Raw genomic sequence first — 26,185 nt, forward strand, 5'->3', positions numbered from 1 at the left:
CCATCCATGTTGTTGCAAATGGTAGGATTTGTTTCTCTCTTATGGCTGAATAGTATTCCATTGTGTATGTGTACCATATCTTCTTTATCCATTCATCTACTGATGGACACTTAGGTTGCTTCCATATCTTGGCTGTTGGATACAGAGGATTTTGCCCTCAGCTGGTAAAGGTATTCTGTCTGTTTTTTTAAAACCTGTCCTATAGTAGAACTGATTGGCATTGATGACAGTCAAGCATATCACTCTCAAGTGCTTTTTCTGTCTTGTTTGATAATATCATATGAGTTTGCTTCTTTGGCCTACTGATATTGTGGATTACATGGTTTGATATTTAAATATTGAACCAGCCTTCTGTATATGATTGATCACTTGTTCGTGGTGTACAGTTGTTTTCATACATTGCTGGATTCAATCAGTAATGTTTTGTTGAGGATTTTGCATCTATGTTTATGGGAGATGATGGTCTGAGGGCTTTTTTTTTCCTTTATAGTTGATATACAATATTGTATTGGTTTTAGCTGTACAATATAGTGATTCAACAATTACATTCATTGCAAAATGCTCACACCAATAAGTGTAGTTACCATCTGTAACCATTCAAAATAATTTTAGTATGATTGACTATATTCCCTATGCTGTACTTTATATCCCCATGACTTATTTTGTAATAGAAAGTTTGTACCCCTTTATCCCGTTCACCTGTTTTGCCCATCCCTCTGTCTCCCTTCACTAGGGCAACTGTGAGTTTGTTTTCTGTATTTATGAGTCTCTTTTGGTTTTGTTTATTTGTTTGTTCATTTGTTTACTTTTTTTAGATTCCATGTATCAGTAAAATCATGTGATATATATCTTATCCTGTCTGAGTTACTTCAGTTAACATAATACCCTCTAGGTCCATCCATGTTGTCATGAATGTCAAGATTTCATTCTATTATATGGTTAAGTAGTATTCTATTATATGTATGTCATTTACCTATTGATGGATACTTCAGTTGCTTCCACATCTTGGCTGTTGTAAATAATGCTGTAATGAGCATAACATTGGGTATATCTTTTTTTCTCTGTTTCCTTTGAGTAAATACCCAAGAGTAGAATTACTAGGTCCCATGGCATTTGTATTTTTATTATTTTGCAGGACCTCCATGCAGTTTTCTGTAGTGGCTGCACCAATTTACATCCTCACCAACAAGTGAATGAGGATTCCCTTTTCTCCACATCCTGGCCAACACTTGTTTATTCTTGTCTTTTGGATAATGGGCATTCTGACTGGTGTGAGGTGATACCTCATTATGGTTTTGATTTGCATCTCCCTGATGATTAGTGATGTGGAGCGTTGTTTCATGTGTCTTTTGACTGTATGTCTTTGGAAAAGCGTTCAGGTCCTCTGCCTGATTTTTAATCAGACTGTTTATTTTTTGGTGTTGACTTGTATGAGTTCTTTATGTATTTTAGATATTAACCCAATTTGCAAATATATTCTCCCATTCAGTAGGTTGCCTTTTTGTTTTGTTGATGGTTTACTTTTCTCTGCAGAAGCTTTTTAGGTTGATGTATTCCTACTTATTTATTTTTGCTTTTGTTTCCCTTTCCTGGGGATATGTATCCAGAAAGATATTACTAATGCCAGTGTTCAAAAGTTTCCCACATGTCTTCTTCTAGGAGTCTATGGTTTCATTTCTTATATTTAGGTCTTTAATCCATTTCAAATTTATTTTGTGGGTGTGGCCTAAAACAGTGACCCAGTTTCATTCTTCTGCATGTTGCTGTCTAGTTTTTCCAATACCATTTAATGAAGAGACTGTCTTTTTTCCCCATTGTATATTCTTGCCTCTTTGTTATATATTAATTGGTCATACAAGCATGGGTTTATTTCTAGACTGTCTACTTTTTTCCATTCATCTGTGTCTATTTTTGTACTGGTACCATAGTGTTTGATTACTACAGCTTTGCAGTATAGTTTGAAATGAAGCCATAAATACCTCCAGTTACGTTCTTTCAAGATTGCTTTGGCTGTTTAGGGTCTTCCATAGTTTCATACAAATTTGAGGATTATTTGCTGCAATTCTGTGAAAATTGCCATTGGCTTTTTGACAGGGACAGCATTGAATCTGTAGATTGCTTTAGGTAGTTTGGCCATTTTAACAATATTAATTCTTCCTGTCCATGAGCATAGAATATATTTCCATTTATTTATGTTATCTTCAATTTTTTTCACAATATCTTAAATTTTTATATCTTATGATCAGCTCAGGAATCTGTTGAGCTCACCATGGGCGGGGCCTCCCTCTTCCTGGCCTGCAGCAATGGTGGGGCTGCACCGTTAATGGGGTGGGCAAACTATTGGATGCACAGCACTGGGTTTGTACACCCACAGGGAGGAAGGAGCTCTTATGGTTGGCCTTCCAGGCACCTTTCTAGTTGGGCTGAAATGGAGCTAAGCAAGCTGGGATAGTGTTCCTCTACCTGCCAGGCAGGAAAGTCATTCTACTGCTGGGTCAAGTGGGTTGGTTCCCAGCAGTACGCAGGGAGCTGCCTTGGGGCTGTGTTGCCAGCAAGGGGGATGGAGTGTCTGGAGCTCCTGAGAGTTCCCCCCATTTATTGGGCTGAGGAAATGGTTGGGGAGGTATGTCCTTTCTTTCTCCTGAGGAGAGTTCTATCCAACCCTTAACACCTCTGGTACCCCTTGAATTGCTCTTAAGTCTTTCAAACTGCCACCTTTGCTTTGGGTCTCAGAAGTGTGCCAGCCCTCCCACATTGGCTGAAGTTTCAGCTTCCCAGAGTGTTCTTCCTTCCCCTGGTGTCCAGCCCCGATAATCACCAGAACCCAATGTAATATGGGCTTGTGCTCCCAGAGCAGATCTCTAGGGCCGAGTGTGCAGCGCGACTGGGCTCCTACTCACTCCCTGATGTTCTTTCTTCTGTGTGTAGCCTGGTTATGGGGGAGGACTTGGGTCCCACTCAATCTCAGCTTTGCAACCTCACCCATTTCTGTGGTCCTCTCTTCTTCCTCAGTTGTAGGGGGTCTGTTCTGCAGCCTTCAGGTCTTGTTGCATTTGCTGTATTTTCCTCTATGTGTTTTTGGGAGGAGGTTTCTGTCTTGCCTTCCTATTCTACCATCTTTAATCCCTCTGTTGCTGTTTTTTATGTGGTCTCTCTATCCTTTGTTGTGTAGAAGCTGTTCATTCAGCCTTCAGTCCTTTGGGAGGAATTGCTGTCTGTGTAAGTATAGATTCAATGTGTATCTGGGGTGAATTCAGACTCTATGCATACCATCGTGTCGTACCACTCTGCAGTATTCTTTTTCAATACTACCTTTTTCTGGTTCTGGTATCGGATTCATACTTGTCCCATATAATGAGCTGGGGCAGTGGTCCCTCCTCTTCACTTTTCTTGAAGAATACTCTGTAAAATTGGTATTTAAATATTTGATAAAATTGTCCATTGGAACAATTTGGGTTTGGAGAGTTCTTTTTCAGGATCTTTTAAATTATAAATTCAATTTCTTTAATAAATGTAGAATCATCCAGGTTACTGGAAGAGTTTTGGTTCTTTGTAGTATTCTAGCAATTGGTCCATTTCTTCTAAGTTTTTGAATTCATGAGAATTATGAACACTATTATAAAATTGTTTCTTTTAGTTGGTGCAAGATCTGTAATGATATCCTCTATTTTGTTACTGATATTGATACTTCGTGCCTTGTCACTTTATCTTTGTCAGTGTTACTAGAGATTTATAAGCTTTTTTCAAACAAACAGGTCTTTGTTTCATTGATTTTTTTTCCTGTTTCTCATACCACTGATTTCTGATCTTATCTTTATTATTCCCTTCCTTCTGCTTTTTTGAAGTTTATTTTGCTCCTCTTTTTCTCAGTTCCTGAAGTAAGAACTTCAATTTTTTGAGATCTCTGCTCTTTCCTAATGTAAGCATTTAGTACTGTAAATTTCCCTTTCAGCACTGCTTTAGCTGAATCCCACAAAATTTGACAGATTGTATTTTCATTTTCATTTATCTGTGTATTTTCCTGTTTCCTTTGAGACTCTCTTTTTGACACATGGGTTATTTATAAGCATGTTTGATTTCTAAGTGTTTGAAGATTTTCCTGCTGCCTTTTTGGCATTGAATTCTAGTATCATTCTCATATAGTCAGACATGTACTATATATTATTTCAATTCTTTTAAATTTGTTGAGATTTTTGTTTGTTTTGTTATGGTTGTTTAACACAGAATATGGTATATGTTAGTGAATGTTTCATGGATGCTTAAGAAGTCTGTATTTTCCTTTCTTAGGTAGTGTTGTATAAATGTCAATTAGATCTTTTGGTTGATGGCTTTGTTCAGTTTTTTTAAATCTTGATTTTTTGTCTGATACTTCTATAAGTTGGTGAGAGTGGGATATTGAATGAATTTGTCTGCATCTCCTTTAAGTTTTGTCAGTTTTTGTTTTATGTATTTTAAACCTGTTATTTAGTACATATACATTTAAGATAAATGTTTTCTCTTTTTATTATTTTATTTATAATATTTATTTATTAAGGTATCATTAATATACACTCTTACGAAGGTTTACCATGTAAAACATTGTGGTTATAATATTTACCCATAGTATCGAGTACCCCTCACACCCCATTGCAGTCACTGTTCATCAGCAGAGTAAGATGCCACAGTCACTACTGTCTTCTCTGTGCTACACTGTCTTCCTTGTGACCGCCCACACATACCATGTGTGCCAGTGATAATACCCTTCAATCCCCTTCTCCCACCCTCCCCACCCACCCTCGCCTAACACCCCCTCTGGTAAATGCCAGTCCCTTCTAGGAGTCTTAGTTGGCTGCTGTTTTGTTCCTTCAGTTTTGCTTCATTGTTATACTCTACAAATGAGGGAAATTTGGTATTTGTCTTTCTCTGCCTGGCTTATTTCACTGAGCATAATCCCCTCTAGCTCCATCCATGTTGTTGCAAATGGTAGGATTTGTTTTCTTCTTATGGCTGAATAATATTCCATTGTGTATATGTACCACATATTTATCCATTCATCGAATGATGAACACTTAGGTTGCTTCCATATCTTGGCGATTGTAAATAGTGCTGTGATAAGCATAGGGGTGCATATGTCTTTTTGAATCTGGGATCTTGTTTTCTTTGGGTAAATTCTGAGAAGTGGAATTCCTGGGTCAAATGGTATTTCTATTTTTAGTTTTTTGAAGAACCTCCATATTGCTTTCTACATGGTTGAACTAATTTACATTCTCATGAGCAGTGTTAGGAGGATTCCCCTTTCTCTGCATCCTCTCCAGCATTTGTTGTTGCTTGTCTTTTGAATGTTGGCCATCCTAACTGGTGTGATGTGATACCTCATTGTGGTTATAATTTGTACTTCTCAGATAATTAGCATTGCAGAGCATCTTTTCATTTGCCTGTTGGCCATCTGAATTTTTTCTTTGGAGAATTGTCTGTTCAGATCCTACACCCATTTTACAATTGGGTTACTTGCTTTTTGGGTGTTGAGGTGTGTGAGTTCTTTATATAGACCATTTATATTTAAAATTATTGATATGCTAGGGCTTAAAGGCCCAGATTATTTTTGACTCATGAAATTTTCTTTATATCCTTAACTGTTAAGTAATAGCCATAAGTCACATGAATTTCATTCTTTCATTCCTTTTTTTTTTAAATCTTCTCACAGCATGGCAACTGCATCCTAAGAAAAAGGTTTCCCCAAAGTGATCTTTCCAACAGGCCCATGTTGGAATCTGTAAGGCTCCCTTAAGATCTAGACTCAGATCTTAGGTCCCTGGATGCCGCTTCTACCATATTTTCCATTGACCACATAGGGCCAACCCAAATGCAGTGTGTTTGGTGCCTGCACAAGGCAGGATCATTGTGGCTATCTTGGAGACAGGCTGCCACTTCCATTAATTCACATGCCATAGGTGAAATCAGGGTATGCTGTAACTCAGACTACATCAAGTAGCTAATAACCCTAGTATTCGACTTCCTCATCTGTAAATTGAGGAGAGTATATTAGATGTAGTAGATGGCCATTTATGTCCCTTATGACTCTATGATTCTCCAGCTGTTTCTCAGAATGTCTGTAGATCTTTTTTGTCCCAGCTTTACTGAGGTATAGTTGATAGTTTACAATTGTATGTATTTAAGATGTACAAATTGATGATTTAATGTATACATACATTTTTAAATACCACAATTAAACCACTTAACATCACCTTACAGTTCCATTTTCCTTCCCTTCTTTCCTCCCTTCCTCCCTCCCTACAAATGGATATGTGTATTAACATATTATCATAATACCGCCATGTCTCTGTTTCTACAGATGGATTTTTGGCATGTTTATTATAGTACATTACTGTATTACCACCTTGCAACAAATTACCATGTTACCACCCACCATTTTGGCTTGTTAGGTGTTTGACCTAATCCTTTATATTCATTTCATCTTGTTTAATTCCTAGAAGCTATTTTCAAGGGAATTCCATTGGGAAAGAATTTTGAATCATATACCCAGTGAAATGTGCCTGTCACTAATTTTTCTCATGTATATTCAAACCAATCAGACATACAAAAATAATATAGTGGCAGTGATTATCTAGGCACAGTGTGACTAGCTGTGAAGTAAAGTCATGATGTTTTGTTTGAAATTTTCACCCTGTGCCTTATTAGTAAAAGAATTACAGGTTCAGCAGATTTTCATTGAGAAAATAGATAATGGATAGAGATCATCCTTATATATTATGATCTTGATTTTTGTTTCAGTGTGAGCTATGACAAAACTATTAGGGGAAGGAAGAAGAAAGTTTCTGTTAAATACAGTATGGTTATCATAAAATTGTAATCTTTCCTTTTTATTTTACATGAGCTAGGTAATAAAAGCTTCTTAGTAAAAGTTCAGAATCTGTACCCCTTTAACCAAAGGTATCTGACCAAACATTATATTTTGAAAATAGATACTGAAATGATCTCTGCATCTCTTTCTGAGAATAGTTTAAAGAAATAAAGCTTCCTAGTACCTTAGAAAAAAGACTTATTTGAAGTTTAACATCTGACACTAGTTTATTTACCCTCTTATTGATTCAGTTTCCCAGGCATTGATTTAATTTTTTTCTTATTTTAAGACTTGATGTGTTACAGTCCAGCTTTGAATGATGGATTTTAAGTCCAGACATAACCTCCAGAATAAATATTCCTATGTTTAATTCTATAGTGTCTGCCTTCAGGAGAAATAGCCAGAGGTTCAGATTCAGAGGCGTGCCAGGTTAGTAATTTGGCTCAAACTTCATGGGGAGAATAATTTCTCTCCTAAAATGAAGCACAAAGATAAGTAATAACTTTTTATGCATGATAAGCATCAAAAATATGAACCTGCTGGTCTTTGCTTTTCATTTTTTCTTTACCTCTGTCTTTCAGTGAGAACCTCCTGCAGTGTGCACACGATGTGATCAATAACTCAATAACTTTTTCATGCAGTAATTATCTCCATGTGATATTATCTGAACACTGTTTTTCTTTATTACTCAGAAGATGCTGGAGATATTTATATGACCAGCTGATCCCATTTTAGATAAAGGTGCTTTGTGACAGCAGGAGAAATAAGTTTATTTTAAATAGCCTCTTTAAATGCTCTATAAAAAGCTTTTCCACTTAATTTTCACTTAGCTTAAGAAGGAAGAAGGTGGTTACCAAAAAGGGTTAGATCTTAAGTTCTTACTTTGTGTATTTTATAGTGATAGTCATCCTTTTTAATTTTCAGTAAACGTAACTTAAAATATTAAACTATTTAACATAACCATAATTTTTTCTGATTCCTCAATCATTTTACATATTTCATGGAGGTGTGAGCTAAACACCTAAGTTCTGTTACCTTTGCCTCACAGAGATTCTCATTACAGGCAGAGATACTGCAAGAGTCTCGGATGATGATCCCAGATTGCCAGCGCAGGTTGAAAGCTGCATATACTGATCTTACACAGTTATTAGTAAGTAAATTTTTCCCTGTCTTATGTTTAATTTTTTTCCCACCTGACCAGAAGTCCAAAATTTTAAATATTCAACACAGTAAACTAGTTGGTGACATATTTTGCCCATTTGCCATGTGTATGTATTTTTAAATAATTAATGGAGTTTAAATTGTGCTTTTAAGTTATGCCTCCAATAAAAGTTTTGTGTCTAGCCCATTATATTTATTTAAGCTTAGTTAATTCAACATATTTGAGTTGTCATGGTAGGTATTCATAGTACTAATATTGTACAATGATACCATGAATTGTTTGGTTTTTATGTAGAAAGATCCTTTTTGACGAATTGAAGGTGAGTAGACAAATTTTAAAAGATTTAAATGTTTCAGATGAATTTGGGCCCTTACAAAAAGAATTTGGAATTCTTTCAGATTCAAACCTAAGTCAATTTGAGAGGGAAAAAAGTCCTGTAACATAGGCAGTCCACTCATAATTAACTTGAAGCTGGATAACCCTGTTATCATACTTGATAGTATAAATGCCTTGTGATACAATGGCAGAATAATTTTATAAAGAATTCTAAAAATAATTAAAAGCCATCTTTCTTAAGAGAAGCATGATACTTTATCAAGCCAATTGTTATTACTATTTGATGATAATTTGATGAATTCAAACGTTTCCTTTGCTAATCTCATTTTATGTTTCTGTTTCTTGAGCTAATATTCATTAGTAGCTATATAGCTGTGTCCTAATTCATAGTTGTTTCTTATATAAACAAAAATAATGTAAGGCTTTTTCAGGATTATCATATATGTTCTCTCAGAGAGAATGAGATTATTTTCCAGCCAAAACACTGTAGGAAAAAACAGAGAAATGTTTACATTAGACACAGAACTCCATATTTATGTATAGGAACCTTTTCAAGGCAGAATAACCCTTCTTAACACCCAAAAATGAAGCTGTGGTTTTGAAATAAAAGATAGATGAAAGCAGGAAGTAATTGCTTTATTAAGATACTGTCTGAAACAGAATCACCATTTGTATTTCCTGACAATTTTAATGCTTTTTTTCTTTCATGAATCTAGTAGCTGAGAAAGTAATAGAAATTGATTGAAAAGAATACTGTCTTTGAATGATACATTTGTGTATGAGGATATCTATACCTATTTCTACCCTCAAAGAGCTTACACTTACTGGCAGAAAACAAAGACGTGTTTAGGTATATTGATGTTTAGGTATATTGTAGAAGTTTGAGAAATTCTTACCTATAGTATGATTTAAGCTAATATTCAGTCCCATTTCTTTAAATTTTCATATTAAATACACATTTTATTACCTCTGCTATGTAACTGTATATCTCCATATTTTATTGACCTAACAAGAATTACTGACCATAGTTTTTTTTTTATTAAAAGTTAAAATTTTCTGTGCACAATAACTTACATGGTACTTTTTCATTTATCTCCTACCATTATAATATATTAGTAAAAGTTTTCAGTATAAAATATTAAGGAAAACTCAATCTTTAAATGTCAGAAAATGAAAGATGTTAGTATTTTGTTTACTCGTAATAGGGTATATAATATTCATTAACAAGCAGACAGTTTGCTTTTTGATTAAAAAATTGTACGTAACTGTGATGTGACATTGCAGTGGCCTCTTGTCGTGAATAGCTGGAGGATTATTTTGGTCTGAATGCTGCCATATATGTAACTTGTTAGTAAATCATTTTTTATATTTAGTCCATTAATAATCTTTTTGTATAGTGATGTGTTAACAAAGTGAGAATGGATTTTAAAAAATTTTTTCTGAGGTTTTTCTTTAACTACTTACTGCCAATAGCTTTAAATGACCATGTTTTTCACTTATTCTATGAGAATATTATACAGTGAAACAAACAAAACCTGTTATTTCTTCCTTTAATCTGCAAAGAAAGGACACAACTGTGGGAAGTCTGTGGAGTTACACTGTATTTAGATGGAGGCTTAAGATCCTTTCTCTTTTAATTTTTGAGGGCTGTTTATTTTACGTAGATGGTTTGTAGTATTTGAGTAAATAACAAAGTACTAAAGCTTGGAAGTAAGCCTAATTTTTATTATATTTTATTTCAGGAGAATGAAAAAGATTTGGAAGAAGCTGAGGAATATAAGGAAGCACGTTTAGTAGTGGAGTCAGTGAAGTTAGAAGCTTAAAGTTTTTCTGTACAGGGTGTCTTTTGCAGTAAATCTGAGATCCATTCCACAATTCATTATTTTTGACCACAGCTGTGTGTTCAAGTAGTATGAGAAGGTGATTCTTTTTCTGCACTTGCGTATATTTTTCTTTGCTTAATTAATGTGTCAAATAAATAAATGAGTTCATCTAATAAAATGTTTCATACTTTACAAAATATTTTTGATTATCCTTTTATCATTAAGTCATAGACTTTTGACAGAGAATTATAATCTTAGGTTCTATTTGAAGTTTATATATTTTGCTTCCTAAGTGTGGATTGTGTTAAAAATAAGATACCTTTTTTAGATTAAAATATCCAAATTTTGATCAGTTTATTCTGAATAAGGTGTAACTCTCTGATAAGGAAAGAGGAACATTTCTTTGGATAAGACCTCACATATTTATCCCTTCACATTAAAAGTCTAACATTTTCATTACTATAAACTAATGGGAAACATTGAAATCTTTTTCCAAAAAGGAAGGTTTATACAGAAAACACCAACCATTTAAATATTCAGATAAGATTATGAACAAGAATTAAATTTTATTTTAAATGAATAAAGGCTTTTGTGAGTGATATGCTTGGAAATGCTAAATAGCTCTTCAAAATGGGAAGGGAATTTATGATTTGTAGGTTTTGCTGATTTTAGTAGTGTAAATACTCCCACTGTGACTGATTTCAGGTTATTAACGTGATATCACTGAACACAGAGTTGGGAAGATAGAAGCCAGCTGCAACTATGCTAGCCATAGCCAAACCTGGATTAATACTGTAAAAGAGTATTATTTTATCGCAAAGTACTTTTCAGTACAGCTGTAAACTCATTAATCATTTGTGTTTATTTTCCAAAAATATATGAAAACTCATTTAGTTTTCTTATAGTTCTAGAAAATGTGTATGAGTTTTATTTTATCACCAGCCTAACATGAGCAGTGATCTAATGAACCAAAATAGTAATAATAAAATAACATTTAAACAGACTTGTAATTAAAAAAATAATACAATTTGAATTTTTTCTGCTATAAAATGCATACTTCTAACATGGTTGATCTGATTTTGAAAGTTGCACATGATCACTGGAAACCATAACATTTATTGAATCTATCAGATCAGAGAAGAGAAAAATAATACTCTTCTTTCCTAATGTTATTTTAAAGGCTGCTTTATTGTTTTAAAGTATAGAATGTATCATTTGTAAAATAATATCTTTATACATGTAGAAAACCACTTCATCAGAAAATACACATCAGAAGCATTTCTAAATTGAAATGTCATCATCTTAAGACATACTACATGCCATTTTAAAAATAATATTTGAAATAATGAGGGGAAGAGTGAGGAAATAAAAACTGTAATTACAATCTAAAATTTTATTAGAGGTTCAGTATTAGAGATTTGAGTACCAGGAGAATTGAAACTCTATAAAGATTGTTTAGTGATTGGTATGAAGCACCAGAGCAGGTTGGCTTTGTTTTTTTGGTATAATTTTCCAAATAAGATATCATTTAAAGAAAGAATTTTATCAGTTTTTTTAATGTAAAACTATCTCATTTCAACCTTCTGCCAAACATGTAAAATATCATGTGTATTCACAGCAAGTGAGTTCCTGGCCAATTAAACCTACAGAGAACATACCATCCAAAAAAAAATTGTTAGTCCTTCTTCCCAGAGAAAAGTTACATTGAAGGGGAAGTTTTGCAGCCAGAACCCAAAATCTTGTTTTATCTGAAAAAATCATTTTCTTGCCAAAGTAAAGTTATTTTACTTGCTAGTAAGAAAAAATCATGATAGATAAAAAAGAAAAAAAAGATATAGACCTTTAGAGAATTCATATCTCAACTATAGATTTTATACTGGATCTCTCTCTAGGTATTGATGAGAAGCAGCAAGATACTTGACATTCTGTGGAGGCTTATTCGTGGGAATTTTTGACACATTCCACTAATGTTCTCGTGGCCATTAAGAGGTACATTGAGTTAAGAAAAGTTGTAATGTTTTCAGCATTAACTTGTTTTTAAGCTTTTATTTAAAACTTTACATCTGTGTAATGATAGGTAGAAATTCCCAAAAGTAATGTTGCCTTTCCTCCCTGCACCAACACCTGACCAACCACCATACAGCAGTTTCTTGATAAATATTTGTAGAGTAAGTGAAAACAACATCTGTAACCTCTGGAGTGAAAGAATGCTGTGAAGGGTTCCATCACATCACAAAATAGTACAGTGCTTTTAGAACTGTTTTGATGACAAACCATGATAAATACATTTTCCACTGTGATCAGGTACATACATACATACGGGGATCTACATGTACATAAAAGAGTAAGTATCCTTAATATGTAAAATTCCATAGATGTTTACTATTCTGTATTTTTTTAAATAGTGATGACCACCTCCTATTGGATTTTGATAAACACTGCCCTAATACGGTAATATAAAAATGATTCTTTACAAATCTATAGATGTCTCTGTATGTGTGTGTGTCTGTATGTCTATAGAGTGTCCATATATAGATATGCATATATGTGTGTCTACATGTATATATATATGTGTGTGTGTGTGTGTGTGTCCATATAGATAGACATCACTGAGATATCTCAGTGAATGTTTGCAAATTTATGCATACTGTAGGGATAAAGTGTCATGGTAATATAATCATTTAACATTTGTTAGGTGTCCTTAGTCCTTGCAGACTAATACAGTGGTTTACGTAGAGTAGATAGGCAAAACAAAGACATACAACTGACAGAATCAAGTAGTAAACCTAACTATCCTGTATTTTTCTGTACAGCAAAAAAGGTATATCAATTCTTAGTAAGAATGTGGACAGGATAAAAAAATAGAGCCGTAATATGTGGAATGAGTAAAGTGACCAGGTCCAGTCTGGTTTTAATGCCATTGAGAACATTCCCAGGTTTTAGCATTTTCACTTGGACATTCTTAGCTAATGAGGATTCAATTCTAATAAAAAAACAAAGTACTCACCCAAAGTCCTGCACAAGAACTTTTCTGACTGGGTTTTGGGACATTTACATTTTGAATGAATATTATCATCTTAAGTTGTCCTTTATCTTATTTGATACCTTGTTGGTAAGTTGTATGAACAGTTCCTTGGGAAGGAAGGAGTTTATAGGAGGAGGGGTAAAAAGGCACACTGCTAAAATAAGCACCTATTTATTTTATAAGTAATGAAAGCTGGTTAAAACAACATATTGTAATGTTCATTTAACATCGACTTTCTGGTCAGGAACATTCAAAGCCTAATATTAAAAATTGCCTCTGTGTCTATACCTGTGCACTGAATCACTTCCAAATTGAACAGTCAAACCTGGTTAATCTAAATTACTTTGCAAACTTCATTACATTACTTGGCTTTTTAAAAATCCTATGAAATTTAATAAGGACATATCCTACAGCTGGTTATCAGTTAAATCTTATTTGGTCATTTAGGTAAACCAAGGATAGATTAATCCTTTCTTTGATGGTGAGTTAGGGCCTTTAAATGTCAGAGTAAACTTGACATGTATATGAGCAAGAGAAATGAAGCATTTGGCATTAAAGGGTTAGTCACATAATTTAGTCCTTGAGTCACTCTTGGGTGCTTTTAGCTAGAAAGAAGTTCAATAGTTTAGAAATGGTGCACTATGAAACAAGTTAAGTATTAGTGTACTTGAAATTTTCAAGAGTGCTTGATAAAAATCTATACTGCACTCCACTGTTCATCTTATTGCCCTTATGAGAAGCATTTGTTTATGTATTGAACTGTTGCATGCATGGAAAGATGTAATTTATAGTTCAGTAGATCATACATAACTATTTTGTGCTTTCAAAGTTTTGGGGGGAAATATGTATCACAAGAGGTTTATTTTTTTTTCCTGGTTATTTTTGTAGTTACTCTGTTCCTTTCTTGCTCTCTTCCCTTGTGATTTGATGGCTTTCTTTAGCTTGGATTCCTTTCTCTTTTGAGTATGTGTGTCACAGGTTTTTGGTTTGTGGTTACTGTGAGATTTATATATAGCATTCTATATATATAGCAGTCTATATGAGGTTGATGGTTGCTTAAGTTCAGACACATTCTTAAAAGCAGTACTTTTTTATCATTCCCCCTCATTTTATTATATGATGCCATAATTTACATCTTTTTATTTTGTGTATGCCTTGACAAATTTGTGTGTATATGATTTTTTTTCATACCAGCCTTGTAAATGTTCTACAATCTTTACTTCACCTTTAGTGTATGTTTGGTTTTACCAGTGAAATTTTTTTCCTTCCCTAATTTTCTTCTAGTCATGGTCTTTTCTTTCTAACTTAATTTTTTAAAAATTTTAATATTGAGTACATAAAATACACAAATTTTAGTATATAGCTTGATGAATTTTGATGTGTATACACTCAGCAGGGTATATATTATAAGAGGTTAATATTTTTTACTGCACAAAGAGCCCTTTAAAGTTAAATAAAATGCCCAATATAAAAATAGACAAATAGAAACAGAACTCATAAAAGAAATATAAATGAATATTTATATTTAAAAAAATTAAAATATTAAAAGGTTTTTTACTATTTCAGTTCAGTAATAAATTCAGATTTTAAAAGCAATGAAACAAAAATTTTAAAGATGAATGCCTGTTAGCTAGGTGTGATAAATAGTAGCCAATGAGATGAGAAGGATGAAATGAGAAGTATTTCATTCTATGCAGTTGATAAGGTATGTATCAGGAAAATATAAGACAGTCACGTGTAAAACAATTAGAAGCAATGAGGAAATTAAAGTAGGTAGCAGCAAAATGAATATATGGAACTGCTATGGCTTGAATTATGCCTCCCAAAAAGATAAATTGAAATCCTAACCCTGCTACCTCAGAATGACCTTATTTGGCAGTAAGATCCTTGCCGCTATAATTAGTTAAGATGAGGTCATATTAGAGTACAATAGGCCTTTAATATGACTGACATCCTAATAAGACAATGTGAAAACATGGAGAAGGTCATATGACAACATAGGCAGAGATTGGAATTATGCTGATGCAAGCCAAGGAAGACAAAGGTGACACTAAGAGCTAAGAGAAAGGCATGGAACAAATTCTTAAGATCCATAAGGGAGTATGGCTCCGCTGACACCTTGATTTCAGACTTAAGCCTCCAGAATGGTGAGACAATAAATTTATGTTGTTTTAAGCCACCCATTTTGTGGCAATTTGTTACAACAGTCCTAAAAAACTAATACATGGAACACAAAAGCTTTTCTATACACTAGCAATAACGATATAATAATGGAAAAATAAACCCTGATTGAGCCATAGAGATGACATCTTAAAAAATTACTTGTACTATATATGAAAAGTTAATCCTGTTAAAACGTGGTTTCTCTGTTTTAACCTAAATGCAGTGAAATAAAATTTAACAGGATTTTGGGGAGAGGGATTTTAGGAAATGATTCTAAAATCCAATTTAAAAAGTTTTAACTGGCAAGAATACCTGGGAGGGGATATGGAAAAAAAAGTGATGAGTAAACAAGCTCTGCTCATTATTAAAACATTGTTAGGTTGCAATACTTAAATGTATGGTAAAATAAAATAGAGTCCAGATGCAAACCCAAATATTTATATGAGAATTTAGCATATAATAAAGAATATTTCAGACCCTTGAAAGAAAAGTGATTCACTAAACCACACTGGGGGTAACTGGCTAACCATTTTTGGGGGAAATAAAGCTAGGTCTCTATCTCACCTCTCACACCAAAATTAATTTCAACTGAGACAAAGTTTTCAATGGGAAAAAAAGCTAGAAGTAAACATAGGTGAAACTATAGATTAAGAAAGAATTTTAAATTGATTATTATGCAGTGAAACTATATAGAAAAATAGGAAACAATACACATCTCCTGAGAATATTTTAAAGATGGCAATTTTCCACAAATTAATATATAAATGTAATGGTGTAATTACCAAAAATTCATATGGAGATAAATAGAATATCCAAGAAAATGTTGAAAATGGAGAATAGGTGAGGAAGAAAGAAGATAAATGGAGGAGGTAGTGCCATTGGATATTGAAACTTAGAACTACTTACTGCATTTAAAACAGTGAAACTGGCATAAGTTGAACTGTCAGTAGAGTAGATTAAAAAAAACCACATAAGTCCCAAGTATATATAAATACCTAAGTACGTGATAGACGTGGCATCTCAAGTTAGTGGTAGAAGAATGGATAATAAATAAATAGACTTAAGAAAGTCAGTTACTGTTGAGAAAATTAAAATAGGTTTATATCTCATCCCACACAACAAAATAAAGCCTAAATGGATAAAGAAATTTTTGCAACACGTATTTCTACTATTAGGGAATATTCCAGAGCCAGGATGCAATGGTGAGCAAGATAGATAAAGATCTCTGCTCTTGAGCATAAACTCATGGAGAATGACAGTAAATAAACAAGAAAATAGCACTAATATGTACTGTGCATAGAATGAACATGATGTGATAGAGAACAACTGTGTGATCAGGAAGGGCTTCCAGAAGAAAGGGCGACATTTAAACTGAGCTCTGAATCAGAAACCCAACAGAGAGAAATTTGTTCCAAGAAAAAGAAAAGTTAGTGTGAAGCCCAAGACAAGAAGGTGCTAGGTGAATGCTAAGAAAAGAACCAGTGGGGCAGGAACCAAGTGAGTCATGAGGAAAGTAATAGAAGAATTCGAAGGGCTTTGTAAGCCACGGAAAGAAATTAAGGCTTCGTTCTAATGAGAGTCTATTAAAGATTTTAAAGTCGGGAGTGACAATGATTTAATTAGCATTGTTTAAAGATCTTGTTGCTCTGTAGAGACTGAGTCAGAGGAGGCAAATGTGAAAGCTGAGACAGGCTACTATAATACTATATTTTAAAGTAAAAAGCACAAAAAAGTAAAAATATTTTAATATTTAATCTTTGAGCAGAAATTGAATGTCTAAGCATACAAAGAAGATTAATAGTTTTTTTAATTAAGGTATTACTGATACACACTCTTATGAAGGTTTCACATGAAAAAACAAGGTGGTTACTACATTTACCTATATTATCAACTCCCCACCCATACCCCAATGCAGTCACTGTCCATCAGTTTAGTAAGATGCCACAGATTCACTATTTGACTTCTCTGTGCTACACTGTTTTCGCCGTGACCCCCCACACTATATGAACTGAATATAATACCCCTGAATCCCCTTCTCCCTTCCTCCCCAGCCGCCCTCCCACACCCCTCCCCTTTGGTAACCACTAGTTCATTCTTGGAGTCTGAGTCTGCTGCTTTTTGTTCCTTCTGTTTTGCTTCCTTGTTATACTCCACAAATAAGGGAAATCATTTGGCACTTGTCTTTCTCTGCCTGGCTTATTTCACTGAGCATAATATCCTCCAGTTCCATCCATGTTGCAAATGGTAGGATTTGTTTCTTTCTTATGGCTGAAGAGTTTTCCATTGTGTGTATGTACCACATCTTCTTTATCCATTCATCTGCTGATGGACACTTAGGTTGCTTCCGTATCTTGGCTATTATAAAAGTGCTGCAATAAACATAGGAGTGCATATGTATTTTTGAATCTGAGAGGTTGTATTATTTGGGTAAATTCCAAGGAGTGGGATTCCCAGGTCAAATGGTATTTTTATTTTTAGTTTATTGAGGAACCTCCATATTGCTTTCCACAATGGTTGAACTAGCTTGTATTCCCACCAGCAGTGTAGAAGGGTTCCCCTTTCTCTCCATCCTTTTCAGCATTTATTGTTCTTAGTCTTTTCAGTGCTGGCCATCCTTACTGGTGTGAGGTGATATCTCATTGTGGTTTTAATTTGCATTTCCCTGTGATTAGTGATGTGGAGCATCTTCTCATGTGTCTGTTGGCCATCTGAATTTCTTCTTTGGAGAACTGTCTCTTCATATCCTCTGCCCATTTGTTAATTGGGTTATTTGCTTTTTGGTTGTTGAGGCACATAAGTTCTTTATATATTTTGGATGTTAACCCCTTGTTGGATAAGTCATTTACAAATATATTCTCCATAGTGTAGGATGCCTTTTTGTTCTGTTGATGGTGTCCTTTGCTGTACAGAAACTTTTTATTTTGATGTAGTCCCATGAGTTCATTTTTGCTTTTGTTTCCCTCACTTGAGGAGATGCGTTCAGGAAGAAGTTTCTCATGCTTATATTCAGCAGATTTTTGCCTATGTTCTCTTCCAAGAGTTTTATGGTTTCATGACCTACATTCACATCTTTGACCATTTCGAGTTTTCTTTAGTGTATGGGGTTAAACAATGATCCAGTTTCATTCTCTTGTATGTAGGTAGCTGTCCAGTCTTGCCAACACTAGTTTTTGAGGAGGCTATCCTTTCGCCACTGTATGTCCATGGCTCCTTTATCATATATTAATTAACCATATATGGTTGGGTTTATATCAAGGCTCTCTAGTCTTTTCCATTGGTCTATAGGTCTGTTCTTGTGCCAGTACCAAATTGTCTTGATTACTGTGGCTTTGTAGTAGAGCTTGAAGTTGGGGAGTGTAATCCCCCCAGCTTTATTCTTTCTTCTCAGGATTGCTTTGGCTATTCAGGGTCTTTTGTGGTTCCATATGAATTTTAGAACGATTTTCTCTAGTTTGTTGAAGAATGCTGTTGGTATTTTGATAGGGATTGCATTGAATCTGTAGATTGCTTTAGGCAGGATGGCCATTTTGACAATATTAATTATTCCTAGCCAAGAACATGGGATGAGTTTCCATTTGTTAGTGTCCTCTTTAATTTCTCTTTAGAGTGTCTTGTGGTTTTCAGGGTATAGGTCTTTCACTTCCTTGGTTAGGTTTATTCCTAGGTATTTTATTCTTTTTGATGCAACAGTGAATGGAATTGTTTTCCTGATTTCTCTCTCTGCTAGTTCATTGTTAGTGTATAGGAATGCCACAGATTTCTGCGTATTAATTTTGTATCCAGCAACTTTGCTTAATTGAGATATTAGATCTAGTAGTTTTGGAGTGGACTATTTAGGGATTTTTATGTACAGTATCATGTCATCTGCAAAGAGTGACAGTTTAACTTCTTCTTTACCAATCTGGATGCCTTTTATTTCTTTGTGTTGTCTGATTTCCATGCCTAGGACCTCCAGTACTATATTGAATAGAAGTGGGGAAAGTGGGCATCCTTGTCTTGTTCTCAATCTTAAAAGCTTTCAGCTTCTCACCATTAAGTATAATGTTGGCTGTGGGTTTGTCATATACGGCCTTTATTATGTTGAGGTACTTGCCCTCTATATCCATTTTTTTGAGAGTTTTTATCATGAATGGATGTTGAATTTTGTCGAATGCTTTTTCAGCATCTATGGGGATGATTATGTGGTTTTTGTCCTTTCTGTTGATGTGGTGGATGATGTTGATGGATTTTCGAATGTTGTACCATACTTGCATCCCTGGAATAAATCCTACTTGATCATGATGGGTGATCTTTTTGAATGCATTTTTGAATTCGGTTTCCTAATATTTTGTTGAGTATTTTTGCATCTATGTTCATCAGGGATATTGGTCTGCAATTTTCTTTTTTTGTGGTGTCTTTGCCTGGTGTTGGTATTAGAATGATGCTGGCCTCATAGAATGAGTTTGCAAGTATTCCCTCTTCCTCTACTCTTCGGAAAACTTTAAGGATAATGGGTATTAGGTCTTCACTGAATTTTTGATAAAATTCAGTGGTGAAGCCATCTGGTCCAGGAGTTTTGTTCTTAGGTAGGTTTTTGATTACCAGTTCAGTTTCATTGCTGGTAATTGATCTGTTCAGATTTTCTGTTTCTTCCTTGGTGATCCTTGGAAGTTTGTATTTTTCTAGAAAGTTGTCCATTTTTTCTAGGTTATCCCGTTTCTTAGCATATAATTTTTCATAGTATTCTCTAATAATTCTTTGTATTTCTGTGGTGCCCGTAGTGATTTTTCCTTTCTCATTTCTGATTCTGTTTATGGGAGTAAACTCGTTTTTTCTTGGTAAGTCTGGCTAGGGGTTTATCTATTTTGTTTATTTTCTCAAAGAACCAGCTCTTTCTTTCACTGATTCTATTGTTTCATTCTTCTGGAGTTTATTTATTTCTGCTCTAATCTTTACTATGTCCCTTCTTCTGCTGGCTTTAGGTCTTATTTGTTCTTTTTCTAGTTTCATTAATTGTGAGTTTAGAGTGCTCATATGGTATTGTTCTTCTTTCCTGAGGTAGGCCTGTACTGCAATATACTTTCTCTTAGCACGGCCTTGGCTGCATCCCACAGATTTTGCAGTGTTAAATTATTGTTGTCATTTGTCTCCATGTATTGCTTAATCTCTGTTTTTATTTGGTCATTGATCCATTGGTTATTTAGGAGCATGTTGTGAAGCCTCCATATATTTGTGGGATTTTTCATTTTCTTTGCATAATTTATTTTTACTTTCATACCTTTGTGGTCTGAGAAACTGGTTGGTACAATTTCAATCTTTTTAAATTTACTGAGGCTTTTATTGTGGCCTAGTTTATTATCTATTCTTGAAAATGTTCCATGTGCACTTGAGAAGAATGTGTATTCTGCTGCTTTTGGGTGTAGCGTTCTGTATATGTCTGTCGGTCCATCTGTTCTAATGTGTTGTTCAGTGCCTTTGTGTCCTTACTTATTTTCTGTCTGGCTGATCTGTCCTTCAAAGGGAGTGGAGTGTTGAAGTCTCCTAGGAAGAATGCATTGCATTCTATTTCTCCTTTTAGTATTTGTTTCACATATGTAGGTGCTCCTGTGTTGGGCATGTAGATATTTATAATGGTTATATCTTTTTGATGGATTGACCCTTTTATCATTATGTAATGTCCTTCTTTGTCTCTTGTGCCTTTCTTTGATTTGAAGTCCAATTTGTCTGATACAAGTACTGCAACTCCTGCTTTTTTCTACCTTTTAGTTGCATAAAGTATCTTTTTCTGTCCCTTCACTTTTAATCTGTGTATGTCTTTGGGTTTAAAATGAGTCTCTTGTAAGTAGCATATAGATGTGTCTTGTTTTTTTATCCATTCAGTGACTCTGTGTCTTTTGATTGGTTCATTCAGTCCATTTACATTTAGGGTGATTAGCAATAGGTATGTACTTATTGCCATTGCAGGCTTTAGATTTGTGGTTACCAAAGGTTCAAGTTTAACTTCCTTACTATCTAAGAGTCTAACTTAACTCACTTAATATGCTGTTACAAACACAATCTAAAGGTTCTTTTTTTTTCCTCCTTTTTCTTCCTCCTCCATTGTTCATATATTAGGTATCATATTCTGTACTCTTTGTCTATCCCTTGATTGACTTTAAGGATAGTTAATTTAATTTTGTATTTGCATAGTAATTAGCTCTTCTACTTTCTTTACTCTGGTTTTATTACCTCTGGTGACAGCTATTAAACCTTAGGAACACTTCCATCTATAGCAGTCCCTCCAAAATACACTGTAGAGATGGTTTGTAGAAGGTAAATTCTCTCAGCTTTTGCGTATCTGGGAATTGTTTAATCCCACCTTCAAATTTAAATGATAATCTTGCCGCATAAAGTAATTGTGGTTCAAGGCCCTTCTGCTTCATTGCATTAAATACATCATGCCACTCCCTTCTGGCCTGTAAGGTTTATTCTGAGAAGTCTGATGTTAGCCTAATGGGCTTTCCTTTGTATGTGATCTTATTTCTCTCTCTGGCTGCTTTTAATAGTCTCTTCTTATCCTTGATCTTTGCCATTTTAATTACTGTATGTCTTGCTGTTGTCTTCCTTGGGTCCCTTGTGTTGGGAGATCTGTGCACCTCCATGGCTTGAGAGACTATTTCCTTCCCCAGATTGGGGAAGTTTTCAGCAAATACCTCCTTGAAGACACTTCCTATCCCTTTTTCTCTCTCTCCTTCTTCTGGTTCCCCTATAATGTGAATATTGTTCCGTTTGGATTGGCCACACAGTTCTCTCAATATTCTTTCATTCTTAGAGATCCTTTTATCTCTCTGTGCCTCAGCTTCTTTGTATTCCTCTTCTCTAGTTTCTATTTCATTTATTATCTCCTCCACCATATCTAATCTGCTTTTAATACCCTCCATTGTGCTCTTCAGTGATTGGATCCCTGACCAGAATTCATTCCTGAGTTCTTGAATATCTTTCCATATCTCCATGAGCATGTTAATGATTTGTATTTTGAACTGCCTTTCAGCAAGAGTCATGAGGTTGATGTCATTTAAGTCTTTCTCAGGAGTTTTATTAATTTTACTCTGAACCAGGTTCCTTTGGTGTTTCATATTTGTATATGGCACCCTCTAGTGCCCTGAAGCTCTACTCTCTGGTGTTGCTAAGCCCCTGAAACAATGTCAGTGGTTGCAGGGGAGTAGTATTGGTGCCGGGAAGGAGGAAAGAGCTGTTTCCTGCTTCCCAGCTGCTATACCTGTCTCCACTGCCTGAACCAGTGGGTCAGTCACTCAGGTATAAGCCTCTATGCTTTGTGTTTGTAGTTGCTGCAGATAGATCTTCCCTCTGGCTGGCCGAATGCCAGGGTAGGGTTTACCAGTTTGGGAGCCAGGTGAGGCTGGCCAGGAGAAAGTCACAGTTAGCTGTCTATCCCGGAGGGGGTCCTTGGAGCTGTGTAGGTAGCCAGGGAGCAGGAGCACCTGAAGATCTTGAAAGCTCCCAACCTGCTGGGCAGAGTGCACCTGGACAATTTTGTCTACCTGTCCTTTCTCCTGAGTAGTAAGCTCTGTGCAATCCTTGCCCCTTTAGCAGCCCTCTTACTGAGGGCTTCCTTGTTAGGAAGTCTCTCAGACTGCCCACCTTTCTTTTGTCCCAGAGCAGTTGGATATGGATCCCTGCTTTCCACAAGTGGCTGAAATCTCAGTCTCTCCATGAATTCTGCATGTCTTAGCTTTCCAGTCCCCTAATCACGAGAGTATCATGCAAGCACCATGAAATGTAGGTTTGTGCTCCCAGAGCAGATCTCTGGAGTTAGCTATTTAGCAGTCCCAGATCTCCACTCCCTCCCTGCTCTGTTTCTCTTCCTTCTGCTGGTGAGCTGGGGTGGGTGAAGGGCTTGGGTCCCGCCACACCACAGCTTTAGTATGTAACCCTGTTCTGTGAGCTCTGCTCTTTACTCCAGGTGTATGCAGTCTGGCCCAGTCCTCTTCCCTTTTACTCTTTCAAGAATAGTTGTATTAATTATATTTTCATATTATATGCGGTTTTAGGAGGAAGCCTCTGTCTTACCTCTCATGCTGCCATCTTTAATCCTCCGCCGGTAGGTTTCTTATTAAAAATTATATATGTGTTTTTTAAAATAAAACTAAGTGGCATGACAAACATCAAACTAGAATAATGAGATTAATGATTTATAGAACGTTAGTGTTTTTAATATATAAAAAAAGGTAGACTTCCAGTTTCTCATTCCCCATGTAAGGAGCCTAGAAGTCGGCACTTCATCCTAACAAGTAAAAATCTGAACAGACTACAAAATCAAGTCTTTTAGGAGCTGTAAGAAAAGGGAGGACACAGGGCAAACTTCAACCCCCAAGCCTAGAGAGACATATGGGAATTCAGGGAGTCAAAGCATCCTGGAACAGAGACTCACTAGGAGAAACTGCCCCTGGAACCAGTGTCATGGTAAGAAAACCTGAACTGTAATCAATGAATTGCTGAGGGCTAGTGTGAACAAGTCTGCAAACTCTGGAGGAACCCAGTTATAAAGTGGACCCCAAAATTTTGTGAGTTTTACCTGCAGGAGCTCAACCAGATTCTCATAGTAAACATCAGAGAAAAGTTGTCTTGTGCTTCTGGCAAGGAGAGGGGAAAGGAACCAGTGTGAAGTACACCAGAACAGTCTGTCCTCACCAAAGTCTGTTCTCAGGAGAAACAGGTTAACCAGAGCCTAAGCTACTGGGGGGTATTATCAGATCCTAGCTGATCTGGGGAAGGGAATTACCCAACACCAGCCCATTCTGTCATCCTTTCCCACCTATGGTTCTGTGTGTGTGTGGAAAAACTGAGAAACACTTGTGCAGTTCACAGCCCAGAAACACAGGCTCACTAGAAGACTGAGACCTAATCCTAGGACTATAGAACACTTCCCCTCCCTCACACCTTACCACCACATCACTAAAGGCCTGGTTATAGCAACTCCTTTTACCAGGTACATCATGTCCAGCTATCAAGAAAAAGTCAGTGCATATCAGAATGCAAAAAATACAACTTGAAGAGAGAGAGCAAGCATCAGACCCAGACATTGCAGAAATGTTGGGATCATCACACCTGAAAATTAGAACAACAATAATCAATATGTTAAATGCTCTAAAGGATAAAGCAGCTAGTATGTAAGAACAGATTAGCAATGTCAGTGGAGAGAAGGAAATCCTAAGAAAGAACCAAAGAGAAATGCTAGAAATAAAAGACACTAGCAGAAATTAAGAGTGCTTTTTGATGGGCTTATTAGTAGACTGGACATCTCTGAGCTTGAGGATATCTAAACAGAAACCTCTAAAACTGAAAATCAAAGAGAACAAAAACTGAAGAAAACAGAATAGAATATGCCAAGGACTGTGGGACAACTAGAAAAGGTGTAGCACCCATAATGGGAATACCAAAGAAGAGAAAGAAAGGAACAGAAGAAAATATTAAAAACAAAAATGACTGAGAATTTTCCCCAAATTAGTGTCAGACACCAAACAACAGATCCAAGAATCTCAGATTATCCAAATAGGATAAATACCAAAAAACTATACCTAGGTATATCAGTTCAAAACTACAGAAAATCAAAGATAAATTAAAAATCCTGAAAGAAGCTAGAGGTTTAAAAGACAAACAAGCAAACAAAACAAAAAACCAACCCTAAGTATTTGAGGTATGAAGATAATAATTACATCCAACTTTTCTTCAGAAACTGTACAGGGAAAATGAAAATGGAGTAAAATATTCATATTGTTAACAGAAAAAAACAATATTAACTTAGAATTCTATACCCTAGAAAACTATCCTTCAAAAGTGAGGGTTGGGTAAAGACTTTCTCAAGGCAAACAAAATTGAGGGAATTTGTTGCCAGTATACCTGCCTTGCAAGAAATGTTAAAAGAACCTTTTTCTAGAAAAGGAAGGTAGGAAAGGTCAGAAACTCAGATCTACATAAAGGAATTGCATCAGAGTAGGAATAAGTAAAGGTAAAATAAAAACATTTTTCTTATTTATAGTTGATCAAATAGATAACAGTATTTTCAAAACAATATTAGCAACAAAATATTTTATTATGCTTATATATATATATGTGGTAGAAAGAAAAAAACAACTGATGCTATTCCTCTTCTACATATGGAAACTGAGGCTTGCCACAAAGATGGCACAATGAAATTTCTATCAGATTAGGCCATCTGTGTTTACGTGATATGAGGGAAATCCTGATTTCTCACATTGCCAACTGCCAACCAAACATCCATGTTTTGGCAGACTTGTCTAGGAGTTGTTTCAAAGCAGGATAAAGGACATATCAGTAAACTGTTAAACATAAAATGAAGAAGAATGTTTTACAACTTTGAAGTAGCAAAGAATTTCTTGATACAAAAAATTGAAATACACAAAGTAATTGATCGCTTTGATCCTATTAAATGGGAATCTTCTGATCATCCGAAGACACTGTAAGTAGACTACTTAAATAGTGAAAAGATTATATACTGTAAATAGTGAAAAGAATATTTAAAAACTAGAAAAATGTAATTACAGAACACCTAGCAAAAATTTCTATCAAGAATATATATGTAAAGCATTAGAAACTGATAGGAAATAGTTCAACAAAAAAATAGGCAAAGAACACAAAGTGGTGCTTCACAAAAGAAGGAGGAAATGCTCAATAAGTATTTCAAAAGTGTGCTGCTTTATTAATAATCAAGGAATGTTAAGACCACAATGAGATATTATTTCATACCCACTAGATTGGCCTAAAAGCTTAACAAATGCTGATGAGCATGTAAGCAGTGGGGGTTCATACTTTGCTAATGGGAGTATAAAGTGGAA

General features: G+C 35.1%; 1 protein-coding gene across 2 annotated transcripts in view; it reads left to right on the forward strand.

The window, feature by feature from the left end:
- TBCA (tubulin folding cofactor A) overlaps window positions 1-10,359 on the forward strand; it is a 104,619-nt gene extending 94,260 nt beyond the window's left edge. The window contains exons 3-5 of one of the 2 annotated variants that reach the window (XM_037000166.2): window positions 7,220-7,270; window positions 7,905-7,991; window positions 10,082-10,359. In XM_037000166.2, coding sequence (XP_036856061.2) covers window positions 7,220-7,270; window positions 7,905-7,991; window positions 10,082-10,162 — 219 coding nt within the window. In that variant the 3' untranslated portion in view covers window positions 10,163-10,359. The remainder of the gene's footprint in view (window positions 1-7,219; window positions 7,271-7,904; window positions 7,992-10,081) is intronic. The other variant, XM_037000173.2, reaches the window with a different exon arrangement.
- The last annotated feature ends 15,826 nt before the right edge of the window (window positions 10,360-26,185 follow it).

Source organism: Manis javanica, chromosome 1, assembly GCF_040802235.1.
Source record: "Manis javanica isolate MJ-LG chromosome 1, MJ_LKY, whole genome shotgun sequence".
NCBI classification, from domain to species: domain Eukaryota; kingdom Metazoa; phylum Chordata; class Mammalia; order Pholidota; family Manidae; genus Manis; species Manis javanica.